Consider the following 17147-nt stretch of genomic DNA (forward strand, 5'->3'; position numbering starts at 1 on the left):
TAAATGTCAGTGTTTTATACCTTTGGGATACCTGCACTATTCTATGAAATGTGTATAGCCATATGAAATTTTAATGCTGCTACAGAACATGTGCAGTGTTGACATAGATTTGAAGAGGTGCTGCAATCTAACCCATCACAAGCAGTAAGAAGTAAATAACCAAGAAAGGAATGTATTATGTACACATACTTGTATTGTCACGTGGATGCAATTTTCAATGTTTTCATTTAATGTGCATATTGAGCTGTTCTATTTGAAAGATGAGGCACAGCAAATATGTTGTTTTATGTCTTGTAATGCTGCTTCCAGAGCTTATACTGTATAAAACAGAAGACTGCCATTAGAAAAAAAGATGATGGGGTAATGACGGAAAAATAAAAATTGTGTTCATGTAACATTTCCTTTCTGACATAAAAAAATGCCTCTTTTCTGTTCAGTGGGAGGTTGGTAAAATTATCTGTAAAAGGAAATTGATCTGTGAGAAAATGCTGGTAAATTGTATGATGTTGGTTGTTTAAGACTCTGGTGTTCCAACATATTAGCTTTAGTCCAAAATGAATCTATATTATTGTGAGGACTCCACGTTTGTAATTTCAACCCCTGGGATATGGATTAAAGGTTCATATTAAAAGTACAGTATAAGTGTAAGATGTCTAAACATGTATTTTGTTTACTGCATATGAATGACAGGTTAATTGTATGATATCAAGGGGTGATTTGTAACCTAAGCAATGTACTCTATCATCTTGAGAGGGGCACATTTTTACTCTCACTTTGAGGATCACTAGAATGCTTTACTAGCGCTGCATCAGTTATATAATATGTCACAGTAGTGTTATTATCTGTCAGAAAAATCTGCCGTCTGCTGCAGAATGTCACACCAGTTATTGTTACAGATTATTTTGTTACTTATAATTCATCATCACTCTGTGGAGCTGTACATCTTCCTTCTGCTTTTTTTCTACAAATGATGTTGGTATATACAGTAATATGTACTTGTACTAAGCAAACTGGGGAGTAATAGAAGAAGTAGCTGGACAATAAAACTGATTGGTGCTCCTGTTGTGATACATCCTGTAATCATCCTTGTCTTTACATCTCTTTTTTTCTCCTCACAGAAAGTGAAGAGTTTGGGCCTGTTTTTGTCCGGGAGCCAGATGATGTTGTTTTTCCTTTGGATTCTGATGAAAAGAAAGTGGTGATGCACTGTGAAGCGCGGGGGAATCCACCACCCACATACAGGTGTGACATATATTTGTCTCTCTCCTTATTGCAGTCCTACAGTACTCTCACAGCTCATTAGCTTGTCATTCACCACAAACATATTAAAATCTCCTATTCTTCTTGTGTTTTTCAGTTGGTACATCAATGGCACAGAGGTGGATGCGGAGGCAGATTACCGCTACAGCTTCATTGATGGAAACTTCGTTATTACAAATGCAAGTGAGATCACTGACTATGGGAAGTACCAGTGTAAAGCAGGAAACAGCTTTGGGACTGTCTTAAGTCGAGACGCTCTCTTACAGTTTGCATGTGAGTAGACTTTTTTATTTACAGTTCTGCTTACAGAAGGTCTATTACTATCCTAATATACTCTATACGGTAGCATATACCATACCTCAATGTCTCTACGTGGGTAAAATCTACATATTAGTCTGTCAAACCTGCAGTAGAATAACATGGCTCACATTGTAAATAATTGGCTTCAACCTCTTTGCTTAAATAAGCCAAAAAAGAGAGAAAAACTGTCTGGTTCCAGGGCAAAATACCAACTGCTGTCTACAGTGAAGCTTTGTTGCTGAGCTCAGTAGCTGCAAGCTCCATCTGATACTGTTGGATTTAACTGCTAACAGGGTATCTGCCCTCAAATACCATGTCTTGATGGTAAATGAGAGGAAAAGGCACATTTCTTCCCCAGTAATCCCCTGGCCTACCTCCAAAACATCATCAGAGGCTAAGGCAGCCCACATGGCAAGACCAGGTGCACTATGTTCAGAGGAAAATGCATTGTTGGTTTGCTGTATAGTTTCCTCTGGAGCAATGACCATAATAGCCTTATTGGCATGTCTACAGGGAGCTACCATTCTCAGTCACTGAGCTGCTTCTATTGAGTATAGTACATGGTTTCGTGTGTTGTTAGGGGGACTTACACTTGTTAAAGGAATTTCTTAGGAAACAAATGGCTAGATTAGCCTGAAACGTTGTAGACAGGAAAAGGGGGCAGGTTTCTTTTCTATAAAAGCACTATTTTCTTCAGGCCAACAGAACCACATTAAGGTTTTCTTTACTCTTTTGTTCAATTTTATTCCTTTGACAAAGTATCATGTATTGAGGAGATCAAAAAAAGTGAACAAAAATCAAAAGAAAACTGGTCCTAAATTAAATATAAACCATATTGCATTGGCAGGCTGAAATGCCCAGATGGTAAAAGACAGACACACTTCAGCACACTTCAAAAAAGTGCTGCTAGTTTCCGAGGGACAGAAGCTGTCCATGTACATGTACCCTCATCTGTCCTCTCAACTATTCAGATGTTTTGCTTTTCCTCCACTTGAGAGCCAAATCAGTGTGGGAATATTTGGCTTGAGCCCTTTTTTTGGCTGAAAAATGTTTTTTTCCTGAAAATGAGCAATGCAACATGAAGGCACTCATTTATTAGTCTAAGCTTCAAGCTGAGACATAGGCAGCTATTTCTGCTTTCGCATAAATACTGTGCATTTGCTTGACACTGCATTATCCATTACATTCACAGTGCTAGTGCAAGCTTCTCCTCCTGTAGTACTGTACTGTATGTTTTCAACTGTTTTGTTTTGTGGAATCAGTGTAGTCTTTCGCATTGCACCTTCGTTATAATGTATTCCATTTATTGACGAGTTTCTGTAGATGCCTTTCTGTTCCTCCTCTGCTAAAGGTGACTGTAGTTGCTCATCCTTAAAACAAAACTAATTGAATCATAGACTGAATCATATATTCACCACAGTGCAAGTGGTTGTCACTATTTAGATTTTTTTTTTTTTTTTTTTGCTGTTTCCTGTTTTCAAATTATGGAAACTTTATACTGTAATACAATTAAAAAAATACCTCATATAATAAAGTATTACCAATGAATAATTCAATAAATATCAGCATAAAAGCAACCAGCAACAGAAAGCGGCTGGAACACCCAATATGAATAATTGGACTAGAAGACAGAATCAGAATCAAAATAACTTTATTGTCCCCTAAGGGAAATTTGTCTTTGGCCAGAAAGTGGACCGTGAACAAAGGAAACAAAAGGGGCCGTGCACTATGTTGCCCATGACAGATGTGCTACATGCATCTAGTTAAGTTGGTCTGTACTGTATGGCTCATTGCAGTTCTTCTAATCGGTGTCGTGGCAGAACTTCTTTAGCTCATGAGGTCATGTGTCTCTGTTCGTGCTAATGTTTGGTTGACTGGCAGGTTTGTCGGTTGAGATGATGGCCACTTGTTTGTCACGCATCAACTTCACTCAAGCCATCTGTACACCAAATTGGATTTTGTAGTCTCAGTGACGGACAGGTCAGTCAGTATCCTGTTGGTGGAGCGTGACAAGGATTGGAAAGATGCAGCACAAACGGGCTGGGCTGCATCAAGGTCAAGGTATCACAGCAAAAAATAGCCAATAATCACTTTTACAATTATATCATTATTATTCAACCTTTTTCGCTGAATAGCGTTATTGCTTTGCATTGTGAAACTGTAACAAATTTTCTGTGGCCTGGGGGTTTGGAGACAGGGCCCTGAAATGTCATTCGCTGAATAAACATGTGTGACTGTCTCAGTTGTACTATTGAGTCAGCAACAAATCCCACATCTCACCAACTGTTGTTGTGGTGAGAGCTGAAGAACCTGTCACAAATATCCAAGTGGGAGAGTGAATGACTCTTTCCTTTAATGGTAGCAGCCGGCATCATAAACTGTTAGAGAAATGCTGAAACAAATATTTGTTTTTATCTGTGGATACACATTAGTTTTAGATGTTGTTATTATATGTGGGTAGAATTATTGAACAAATAATATATTTCCAAACACCATTTGCAGTTCACACATAAGAGAAGAATGTCTTTCTCCACAGTGCAACATGCAGCACATGAAACAGCATGTAGGGATGATATTAAATACAGTGAGAAATACATCAGGGATGATTGAATATTGAATACAGTTGAATAAATATAGTACAGCAATAATCAAAAAATAAAAGCAATAATAAACAAGGTGGGTGCCTTATGAATGTTGTTTCCGAGATACACTTAACAGACATTAGAGTTTATATTAGGCCATATTAGGAAAATCTGTCCAGTCCAGTCCATTTCATCCCATGACCAAATTTCTTTTTCCTTTAATTTTATCCATGGCTGTTTAGCATTTGAAGTGTGAATGTTTCTCCAACTTTACACCAAACATATCCCCAACACCATGAATGTATAATAGTCTCATGCTCAGTCTGCATTTCTTTAAAATGCAGTCCTTCAGAAGGCTTGCCACAGAAACAAAGAGAGGTGCCCTGCAGCACACATTTGGATGCAGAACCTTCCCTCTCTCTTTCAGCATAACAAATGGTGGGTATTTATCACTCAGCATGGAGCACAACTTTTTCCTCTCATTTCATGTTGGCACTGCACATTTCCATGTGTCGACATGACATGCGTTATCAACTGCTTCAACAATTTCAGAAACATATAAGTGCTTCCCCTGTTTTAAGGAAGTTATTACCTTTATTACCTTGTTTTGTTTTAAGACTTATATACATTGAGACATCACATACAGACAGCAGACAGCTCATTTTAACTCTGCTTTAGATTGGGGACAGTACTACTATATTGCAAACTGTACCGTCTGTAATTTTAAGTGTAAACTAATTCCTGTGATCTGTGAGGCTTTAATGCAATTTATATATCTACACTGCAGGCTTGGACCAGATTTTATCCCAGAATAATCAGATTCAATAATTTTAAGTTTATAATACGGGTAGTAAAGACATATATACATATCTCAGGCAAAAGGTGTTGAGCCTTCACCATGATGCATCCCTGGAAGGCTTGGATTTGCTAGCCAACTGATCTTTAATAGCTGTGTGTACTATAATCATTTGATTGTGTTAAAAAAGAGTATTTACTTGAGGAGAGCTTTGGTTTATACTTACAGTACAATATGTGTGAATTGTGTTTGTGTGTGACAGATGGAGAGGGAGAGGGGGGAGAGTGTGATTTACTAACTTTAAAATTTTAGCTCTGGGCAAAGATCTGGTAAAAAAAAAAAAAAAAAAAGATAAAAAAATCAATTGTGTAGATCAGGGTGGCCTGAATGAATTTCGCTGGATCGGGCAAATGCTGAAATTACGTGCCTGCGCAGCACTTCACTATACTCACTACTCCAGAGAGTTGGAGGGTTGTTATGTCAAGCTGACGCACTGAACACAGCTCAGTTTCACGCAGGGAATCAGGGGAGAGGTAAGAGTGGACCAGCCTGACTGTGCCAGGAAAGGTTCAGTCAAGGCTGTCTATATTCTATCCACTGGTCATGTACTCTGCTCCAAAGATGTTTGAGTAGGATGCTTTTTCCCCTCTCTTTGTTTTGAAATTCTGAGCCGCTGAACTCACACTTGGGCTGTTTTTCAGCCGTGACTTTGATGGCAGCAGGCAGAAAGGAGGCTTCTGATCTTTCTCCCCAAAGAGTTCTTCTCTCGCTGCAGACGAGTCTGGCTGTGGCTCAGGTATCGAGCCACTCTGAGCAGTACAGTAGTAATGAAATTAATGGGATGCTTTGACTCTAGCATTTGAAAACCCACACAAACTCCCCGCTCTGAAATGTTCTACAAATCTGAAATCATCAGTAGTTAATGCCCATTGATTGAATTCATACTGATCTTGAAATAGCTAATTTGCATTGAGCACCTGCTCTTGTGCTTGCTGCAAATTTCATCACTGTGTTTCTGGATTTTAAATATTTATACAGACATATGTTGACTTGTAATTTTTGAGGACGCTTTAATGACCGTACGGGTTTTACATTGTTAAAGAGTCATTAATATTGATTCACTTACATAACTGTAATTGTAAAGGACAATAATCAGTCAGTAAGACATCAATGTTAGAAACATGAACATCTCTAACACTGATGTCTTATTTCTGTGTCTAACTGAAACACCTCAAATTACATGTAAAGGGATCAATGCTGTGGTGCCTCTACAATGCCTATGTGATTTCACTCAACAATCAAACATTGACATATTTTATGTAGGTGGCACCTATGTATGTTTCTTTTTTCTTTTTTTTTACTTGCTCGGTTATGTTACTCATGCTAACCATTACTTATTCATTCCAAACCACCAGTGCTGCATCTGAAAGAGATGTAAAATGTATAATTTCCCATGTGCCGGTGTAATATGTCTCTGGATATACTGTACTGTGGGGTGAATTGTTACTGTGCTAAAGCATTTGGCTATGTAGAATAACAAAATAGAAATACATAAAGATGAAATTTACATTCAATATTTATTGAATTAGACAAACTGGCTAGGAAGACTTGTATTTCCACAATACAGTATATAGCCTGGCTGAATAATTGAAGAGGAAGAAATATCTACATATAAGGGTTTCTGCCAAGTACCAGTCGTGTTGTAGGCAATAACAGTTGCTGTACTCAAGCAGCCGGATGTAAAACGCTTTGGTCAATACTCATCAGACAGTTGGTGTTTATGTTACCTATTTACTGACTAATTTATTTTTTTCCTCATCCAGTTTAGTGTTTACTATAAATGCAGAGGCTACTTATCTTACATTTAGATTGTTTGCTCAAAGTTACAATAGAGAGCAGTAAGCCATTTTTCATGTTGGATGAACAAAAAGTGAGAGGTAAAGAGAATCTGCGCTGACAATAAAACATTTTTTTTTTTTTTTTTAAAGCAGGCTGACAGCTGCTGGTGAATCAATAGTGAACATGGTGACAATCAGCAGCTCTCCATCTCTGCACTCTGGTGGCACATTGTTAGCAGAAATAAATCAACACAAGTCATTCATACCAAATGGCCCAAAATGATGAGATTGAGGTACTTTAGCATAGCAGCACAAAACAACTTTTTGAATAACATAGGACACCTAGCGCGAGTATTTACAGTTATCTGCATTTCAGAAATGAAAGCTCTGTGTATTCTTGTTGCAACAATGAATGGTATCTGGATGATGATAAACGGTCTGTTCAGTGTTGAGTCCTCGTTGTTTAAAGCACAGGAAGTGGTCACCATTGCAGGCTGACTTGTGGATGTGGATTGAATGCTTGCAAGTCCTGTTCCTATCATAGCCTACTGTCCTGATTGAGTCTGCTGAAAAGCTGCAGCATGTACTGTATACATTAGATTGTTCCTGCATTGCTTTGCCACATGTTGTACTATTTTTGTAACCATAGCCTTATTTATTTATTCTATTTACCCTTTAGCTTCTTCTGAATCGGTGTAGATCACACAGATTGTGACAATTTACTGGCTGAAATGTTATTTAAAACAGCAAGGTGACAGTACATAAAATAAAATGCAACTCTGTGCTATATTGAGAGCAAACATGGACAAGTGACCACACTGATATTTGAAAATTGAGAAATACACATTGAAGGGAAATTGACTGTGTGCCATATTATAAAATGAAGGCCATGAACCATGATCATTAATAAATGTGCCTGAAATTTAGAGGAAATTCAACTTTCACAAGTACTCCGAGTCTCCGAGGCATAATTTCCCAACAGTTACAGTGTGAGGGTAAATAATGTCCCTCAAAGTGAGAGGATGAAAGTGGTGGAGATGCAGAGACCTGCCCTGGGTCAGCAGCCTGTCGCTTGATTTCCACGGTTTGGCATTGTTTCAACTAGAAATGAAATGGATGGAATTAGTTTCCGAAGGACTGCAGTTCTGAGATTTCAGTCTAAACCTGCTTTGTTCTGCTACCATAGAAAAATAACCACCAAACAAAGACGACTACAAAAATAGTTTCCAAATAATGTTGGTAAAGGAGCTTTTTTTTTTTTCTTTTTTTTTTTTTAGAAACAGTCATATTATATTTGGGATGATTTAAGGTTGGAATTGGATTCTTCCAAACAGCACGACAGCTCTCCAGATGGTAATTGATTGGCAGAGCTTTGTGTCTAAAGCACATGATATATTTTTTTACAACTTCAGGGGTGTCTGTCTCTTCCTGCTTTTCCCTCTGAATAATTTTATAGAGCAATTGATTATTTGAGGAAAAAATAGGCAAATCAATAGTGAGATTAATTGTTGCTGTGGCCAGACAGACAACCTGCAGAAGTAACCGGAGTACCTACAAGGATGAGAATGTGTGAGCCCATGATAAAACACATACAGTACAACTACCAGGAATGAAATTGTGGATGAAAACCTGTTCCTTGCAACACTAACTCAAAAACAAAGTCTGTATATGTATTTAGTTTTTTTGCTTGCATCCCCAATATTATGATGTTAAATTGAATGTATTTGTTGTCTTTTTTCTATTGCTCACTATTTGTACAGTATTACTATTTTTACTTTTGTTCACTGAATGGTCCAAACAAGCTAAGACAGCTAGCTGCAGGGACATATACATCTATGCTAAGAGCCCTTTTAGGATCATTCCACATAACCATCAATGACATATTTGGCTGTTGCTGAGAAAGCCTGTCTCTGTGTACTCTTTCAGATCTTGGTGCTTTCAGTGCGAAGGTCAGAGGTGGAGTTTCTGTGCGCGAAGGCCAAGGTGTGGTTCTAATGTGTACCCCTCCTCCTCATTCACCAGGTAAGAAATTTTACTTCAAAATCAGGGCCAGGGGTAAAAAATAATTCTCCTCATTGCTGCCTTTAGGACAGTCAATAAACTCATCACTGTTCCCTATGAATACCCTTATCATTTTTTTTTTAATACATTTTATTTTAATGGTTAGTTTCAGTACCTGTCCCTTCACTTGTCTATCAATCCATACAGTACATGCTGTTTAAATGATGAGTGTGATAAACTATAGCAACAACAGAGCCAGACACAATACTCTGAGACCAAATTTGATGGATCATTAGAAATGGAAAGAAATGTCACATCCCCAATTATTTCACGTAGGCAAAGCATAGGCACTGCTTTTTAATGGCATATCTTGACTATCCCTCTCAGCGGTTGTCCTCTAATGTAAGATGTTATGTGAGCCATGAATCATCCAGGCTTTCTGTTTGCATCAGCTCTGTTGCACTGCAGCACTGCACCCATGGGAATGTTTGCCAAGTGCTCTTCAGTACCTGCTCCTGTTTCTGGATGCCATTTTGCATGACGTGATAGCAACCAGAAAATCAGAGACAGAGTTGCTGACAAAAAACAAAACAAAACAAGACAATTCATGATTAATGAGAGAATTATTGACAGATAATTCTAGATCGTTCTCATCCTTAAAGTTTGCCATCAATCACAGCACAGGTTTTGCCTTGACTGCAGCAGCAAGTAATTCTTCATGCTGCATTTACAGGTCAAAGCTCCGTACATTAATAGTTAGAGGTGTGACTAGCATCAAATTAGAATCAGATACTAGAGATGATGTTGTGGAGTGAGATCAGTGTGATGGAAATTGTGTTTTTTCTGTCATTTAAGGTTTGTTAGTCTTGCTACAGTAGGCTGTAAAAGTGACCCAGGTTTCAGTTATTGTGATTTACTGTTGCACGCCCTCATATTATAACTCTTGTATTAGAACAACAGAATGGATCAATACAGAATTTATTATATGTATATAATCACTCAGCCATTAAAAATACAATTTAGAACAATTGGATTTCATGTCAGATATCATCAAACGATCTCAATATCAAAAGTACTGTGTGGTGAAACACTGTGGTGTTGTAATAATTTGCATTTTGTTTTTATTGTCTGAATGAAGTCGCTAAATGAATTGTTAGAGGTTGAAGCACACACAGTTAAACAAAGACATAAAAGATCACATCTACAAGGGGATGTGTATGGCACTTAAAACAGAGACTCCCTGAAGTAAGTTGAGTATTACTGTCATTTGATAAAAGGGGGAAGTTTTGAGAAATTGCAATCAAAGGTATTTGAGGCTGTTTACTTATATGGTAAAATTGTATTTAAAGTGTTATTGCAGTGAGAGACAAAGTACTTGATAAAGTGACCTAGCTAAGTATTGTTAAAAGAGAAGGATCATTTTTATTTCATATGGTTTCAACTGAAGAAAGCATTTTAGAGCTTTCATTTTAAATGAGGGGTAATTGTCTCATTATAACATACTCCAGTTATAAAATTACCATTTTACCAGTAGATATTATTACTGTCAGAATATTTCCCTCTATATACAGTACACTGGCCAGTGACAGGTCTGCCTCTACGGGCTGTTGAGCCTTTACTTTGTTGCTTATTGTTCATGTTTATAGATTATGCTCAAATACACATTACAGGTAAGATTATCATTTATTTCTTCAACAGTCCTCACATTAAATGAAAAATGATCTCCAACATCTAAATAATTTTTTAAAGAATGCCGCAGCCATGAAATTTGCCTATGTGATGAATGCATCAATGAGTCAGAGCTTGTCACAATTTAAATTCAGATTGTATAGGGAGTGTTAAACAATGTTTGGGTTAAATTGGTTGTGGGAGGACTTAAAGACATTGAAATGCCACTTAAATTAGATAGGTTTCATGACTGAAAATAATTTGAAGTCACTGAGATGTGAAAAGTTTATTATTTTCTATTTCATGGCTTTGAGGCTTTTTGTAAATACGGTAGTGTTTTACTTTCATGAAACTTGAGTGTGATTATGACCTTTAAATAAAACCAGTTGGACTTCTGATTTCTTTGCCAATGCTACATGTAACTTTTTTGGGAGCACAGATTGTTTTCATTTTCTTTCTGCTGTATTTATATTACAAAGCATTTAGTTATCATTCTGTATTTTCTGTATTCTGTACTACAGTTGCTTTATAGCCCAGACTGTGTTGTATATAGCTATGATTCCCCTGCTTATCAGTTGGGCCTTTGAGTGAATTAAACTACTGTAATGATGCTGCCTATGGAAAGAATTTGTTGACATCAATGTCTGTATACTGTATTATTAGATACAGTCATTAAGATTGCATGTTGAATATGGTTTTCTACCACAGAGCAGTTGTTTCCTGTGAGCTCACATCAAGTGTTGAATTCAGTTCAAACCTTCAGATCTGAACATCTTTGAAAAAGCAGTTAATCATTATTCACTAAGGAAACTCTGATAGTGTAAAGAAAATATAGCCATCCTTTTCTTTTTCTTTTTTCTCCAGGACAGAAAGATTATGGAGGCAGAATCAAAGAGTTGTGAAATATAGCTGGGCAACATTGAATAGATTAATTTGTCCCTGACAGTCCTGTTTTTTATACAATGATGGATGTGAGGGTGTGGATCTATGCACAGTGGACAAAAGAAAAACAGCATGTCGTCAAAATGAGCTCTGTGTTCATTTTAGTCATACTGCATCCGTTCATCCATCCGTCCACATCCATCTATTTCATCACCTGCTTATTCCTCTTCATGGTCGTGTTGATGACTTCTGATCTGTTTTTTTTCTTCAAATCCACACATTATCCTCCAAGCAACTTTGTGATCTTTCTTTTATTTCAATTTAATTTGTATATCAGCATGCATTACTAAATAGTGAATAATACTTAATACATAAGAACATCTGTGTTGCTAAGACTGCCAGGGTTCAACAGTTTATGTCCTAGACTGCTGTACACTGTAGCTAATTCATGAATAAAATATTAAAGATTCAACTTACATGCAAATAAGTTTGATATCTTCCAAAGCTTTTTTATTTATCAGGTCAGAGAAATCCTGTTCTGCATTCTTTCCTTTTTAAGTTCAGAGAGCACTGATCCTGTCGTATGATGACCTTTAACGTTCCAGTGCTCATGCTGTACAGTGAAGCTCACTGGAATCAGTCCATCTTTGAATAATCAGTCATCTTACGTAAGCCAGCTTTACCTTTCGGATGCTATCGCCAATTAATTGAAATAACCTATTTGCAAATAACAGACTCATTAAGACGCTGTTATGTTTCTCATCTTAAGAAGCCTCAGGATTATTTTCCTGGACCTAGTTCAAGCTCACAGTCATTTTATAGTGATGAGCGAGCTGATCCCTTGATGTTGTACAAATCCCACTCTCATTACTTCTTTAAGTTGTTATTGTTTCAAAGGCAATGAGCAATCGTTAGCAGCGGTGGCATTAATGATGTTATCTGTGGTTAATATTTTGCTTAGTCTGTGGTTTTACACGGGCTCACACAGAACATCCAGTATCTCACTGATAGTTTGTCTCACACTAACTGTTTCATAGTTAACATGTCAGATCAGATGCACCATTTCTATTGTGAAGTCTTGTTTTTTCATGCAGTGAGACTACAAGAACTGTGCGCTTCAGTAACTATTTGAGGCTTTCTGCCATAAACTCAGTCAATAACCAGCTATTGTTATCCTACAAGGATTTGCTATTAATACTATTATGAATAGTTTGAAAGGCGAGACGGAGATTAGACGTGAAAGAAATTCACTTTGTTCTTTTTCATTACAAATGGAGCTTAGTTGTCTTAGGATCACAAAAATATAGATCTGAAAAAAGTACACTTGACTTTTCACTGCAGGATTTTGTGTGTTGATGACTATTACAAAGCTACATTCAGCATTTTTCTAATCTGTATGGTCTCACCTTGCCTTTACAGAGATCATCTACAGCTGGGTGTTTAATGAGTTCCCCTCATTTGTTGCTGAGGACAGTCGGCGCTTCATCTCCCAAGACACGGGGAACCTGTACATCTCGAAGGTGCAGCCCTCTGACGTTGGAAGCTACATCTGTCTGGTGAAGAACACTGTGACAAATGCAAGGGTCCTGAGCCCCCCAACACCTCTAACATTGAAAACTGATGGTGAGGCTCTGGGATTTATCGCACCTCACACACGGTAGCAGTCCTTGATTTGTATGAATGCCCTAGGCAGACAAATCTAATGGATTTCACTGGATGAAGCACATACTACAGAGGAAGTATCAGAGAGTCCTCTGTGATACTTTCTCTGTTCATCTGAAACTGTAAACATTTTTGTAGCTCTATTACAGTGCTTCCCCCCGCTGCACTTGTTTAGCACGGATGAAAATCTAAAAGCATATTTTATATTCAGGTGGTGCATTTTATTGTATCATAATGCATTTTGGATTAAAAAAAAAAGAAAAATTAGATCAGATAGGTTAATAAAAGTGGGACATTCTTCAGCTTTCCACTGAGCCTCATGTTGGTGGAGGGTGTTATGAATTCCATACACACCGTAAATAGATAGTGAGCAATGCTTTAACATTAGTGTGGGGAGCCTTCTTCGCTCACAATGTGCTTTGGTGAAACTGGCCATAAGGGAAATCATTTTCCGGCATAAAATTAACTGAATCAATGGCCCTTGCTGTGGATGGGATTTTGTTCTTTTATACTGGCCTCTCAGGAGCCATGCTGTGGAGCTGTTTGTTGGAATCAGGTGTGGATTTCACCTACAGGCTTTTTACATCTGACTACACAGAGAAACGTCCATCACTTCACACAGGTGCCTGTCATTGTCAAGGTTTCAAAGAGCCATTGAGATTACATCCCCAGTGAAGGGCCTCTGGTGCCTCGGAACCAGGTTCGCTCTAAATGTTGCAAGAAGAATTTACCTCTTAAGGATTACATGCCTTCCAGCACGATTATGTATGAACTGGACCGCAGAGACATATATCATACTTAGCTCATAACCATTCTTAATTGGTTTGGGTCTCTCATTAACCAAGATGAAAAATACAGCCAAAAGGACGTTGGCCAGTCTGCTATGATTGTTTTAATGTGCTTCATAGTTGGATAGAAATTATTTTTGTTGTTACTTTTCAACAACATGTGATGGGAGAGGAATGCATTTTGCAGCATCCATATTGTGACATGTGGCTTTGACACATGGGGCTGAAGGACAGCACTCTCACCTGCAGCACAACATGGCCAAATGAAGTCTCTACAGTTGTAAGCCCATTATGCCAAAGAATGTCTTGGCATCTCTTGCTCTGCAAATCTCATGTTGCTCGGCAGCTCTCTATATTGTGAAATTGGGTCTAAAATGCCGAAAATTACATTGGCACACCTCACAGCAGTCGCCCAAATGTTCCGCTGCTGTGTGCACCCCTCAGTCATTGGACTCTGACCAATCAGACGGGGCAATCTGTGCCTCAGTAAAAGTGAGTGATTATTACACAGTAGACAGTTCAAGCTGGATCTGTGTGTGGCTCACCACTGTCAGCTCCAACCCCGACTCTCTTAATCAAAACAAGCATCTGGGCTCCATTATATCCTGCTGGAAGCCATTGATTGTCAATTCACAGTCCACCTTGAGCAGATCACTGAACTCTGCGCTAATGCAGTGTTTTTAAACATACAGACATACAGTTCATCCCAGAAACCCCCGCTCTTTGATTTATCTCATTGGTGTGCCTTTTATTACTGCAGATAATACTAACTGCAAAATGGTCCTGGACCACACCACATGAAAAGCATGTGTTTATATAAAATGTAATTTGTGAAAATTGTATATTTTACACAGCCTTTTATAGATAGATAGATAGATAGATAGATAGATAGATAGATAGATAGATAGATAGATAGATAGATAGATAGATAGATAGATAGATAGATAGATAGATAGATACGTCTCCAACAGGTGCCTCAAGCGGTGTATTCAGTGCCTCTGCAGGTTTACCATCATCTATCATCCATATTTTGTCCTGTACTGTTTATAGCAGATAACTTGCCATCCATATATTCTATTTTTATGTGTAGACACAGGTTTGTTTACATCAGTAATGTTATCAAATACAGGAAGGACTAAAACACACAAGATGTAATGTATATATCAGGTAAAATTATCTTCTATATATGAGAACACAGTATCCATACATAAGAGGATGTGCCGCAATTTTTTCTTAGAATAAATTACAGATTGGACTTTGACTCATTGTTCCTATCGCGAGGTAAGTGGTAAAACCTGCAGTTGGACCACAGCACTAGTGATGTTATTATTGCTGGAGGAAATTTTCTCTCTCTTCACTGACAGTAATATCAGTTGTTTGCAGCCATCATGTCATCGCCACATGGGCATGTTTTCTGCACTGCACTGTAAATTATTGTTGAGGAATTTAGGCCCATAGCCATATTGGATGTCAGCATGACATTTTTTTTTTTTTTTTTTTTACTAACCCACATATTTTTAATATATGTGCCAAAACATTATTGTTTGTTACCCTGAATGTCAGCAAAGTACTGACATACAGTCAATAATAAATGTGAAACCATGTAATGGTAAATAACAAAACAGTTAAATCTCTGTCTAGACTAATAGGAGTGTTCATCTCAGTGCTTTTTAAAAATAGAAGACCATTTTGATTGTACTGTGTTGAGAACAAGCAGCAGCTGTAAATGGGCTGTTTCCCCTGCCGGCATGTTAAACCCTGGCTTATCCCAAAGAAAAAATGCATTTAAAAAACTGAACCATCAAAAATTGATAATTAAATCACCAGAGATTGTCTGGTATATTAGAATTTTTTTGGACTGTTAATCATGTTCTTTGTATAAGACATGGCTGACGTTGTATAGATGGAGGATCAATGTCTTAAGCTTTCAATGGGTGCTACAGTAGGAGTGTGACAATCCAATTACTATTTTGTTCAGCTGTCTGCGAATTGGCTCAAACAATCCAAGTGATTGAAATGAAGAAAGTAAATGGAAGTTTTTATGAAACAATTGCAATTTTATTGGCAAGGGGAATTCTGATTTGACTGAGATGTGAAAAGTTTATTATTTTCTATTTCATGGCTTTGAGCGCTTGTGATCAGTTTTTTAGTGTTTTACTTTCATAAAACTTGAGTGTGATGATGACCTTTAAATGAAACCAGTTGGAATTCTAAACAATTGCAATTTTATTGGCAAGGGGAATTCTGATTTGATTAGTTCAGGGGTTTACACAAATGAATATGAAATACTGTCTATATATTATAAAGTTGTTCCAGTTAATTTGTTCAAACACAAACTTACAAAATGTGTTTGTGTATTTTCTATCTTATCTAAGAAAGATGCCTCTGAGAGTCACCTTAAATGCCTATCTACTGTATTAGTGCACCAGAGACCTGCTATAAATGCTATAAATGCTATAAATTTGAGAACATGCATCATACTTTGTAAAATGAAAAACAAAGCACAACAGAAAAATGTGATTTTCATGTGATTAATCGATAAAATGGGAACATATATAATGCTATGCTACAAATGAGGACCAGTAATGTTTCAGCACGCCAAGTCTGGACATAATTTCTTTCATTTCTATCAGGTCCAGCCACTGAGACTGAATATGATATTGAATATACTATGGCATGAGCCAATGAAATATTGCAAATTCATTATATGTGAAGGGCTGCTTTGGAGCCATAAATGTTGAGAATGAGATTGAAATTGAAAAGTTCTTTGGAACAAATATCATAAAACTCCTTTTCCATACATAGCAAGCTACAATTCAATAACTCCACTCATTCTTTGCAGCAGTCATTTTTTCACATAAAAAGTGTCAGGCACATGTAGGAGGTATAATTATGGTTTCTCAAATGCCATGCCGGTCATTTGTCATACTGATTATATACATTACAGAGCATCTAGAGCAGCGCTGCATATGGTCTACTATGTTTTCTTGCAAATTCAGGCCGGTGCTGAGGTTAGCAGTGTGTCCATCAGAGGTGTTCATATGCAATGATTGTGTGTGTGTGTTTGACATTATTCTCTAAAGAGTAAACCATTTGTAATATTTATATTGCAAACTTTCATTTAATGAGACAAATATTAATTAGATCTAAGGTGAATGGTTTTTTATTGGTTACTCCAGATTTGCTCAATGTCATCTGACATATCGTTCTTGTAAATGGATACAAATGGCCACTTAAACTTACAGATGGAAAAACAAAGAAAACACATTCTCTAGCTGTGAGAGAGGAGCTGTGATGTTTTTGTGAATTGTAGAGTGAATTGCTAATTCTTGTTGACAACACACTACTGTCGGTTCTGAAGACTATTTGT

The 17147-nt window shown here is 37.3% G+C and overlaps 1 protein-coding gene across 1 annotated transcript in view; it reads left to right on the forward strand.

The window, feature by feature from the left end:
* Positions 1–17147, forward strand: part of cntn5 (contactin 5) — a gene marked incomplete at its 3' end in the record, with an annotated part of 72408 nt that overhangs the window by 20496 nt on the left and 34765 nt on the right. Inside the window, exons 3-6 of the mRNA XM_083985788.1 lie at positions 1119–1242; positions 1358–1533; positions 8703–8798; positions 12747–12950. Of these exons, the coding sequence (XP_083841914.1) occupies positions 1119–1242; positions 1358–1533; positions 8703–8798; positions 12747–12950 (600 nt within the window). The remainder of the gene's footprint in view (positions 1–1118; positions 1243–1357; positions 1534–8702; positions 8799–12746; positions 12951–17147) is intronic.

Source organism: Trachurus trachurus (genome assembly GCF_905171665.1).
Source record: "Trachurus trachurus genome assembly, chromosome: 13".
In the NCBI taxonomy this organism is placed as follows: Eukaryota; Metazoa; Chordata; class Actinopteri; order Carangiformes; family Carangidae; genus Trachurus; species Trachurus trachurus.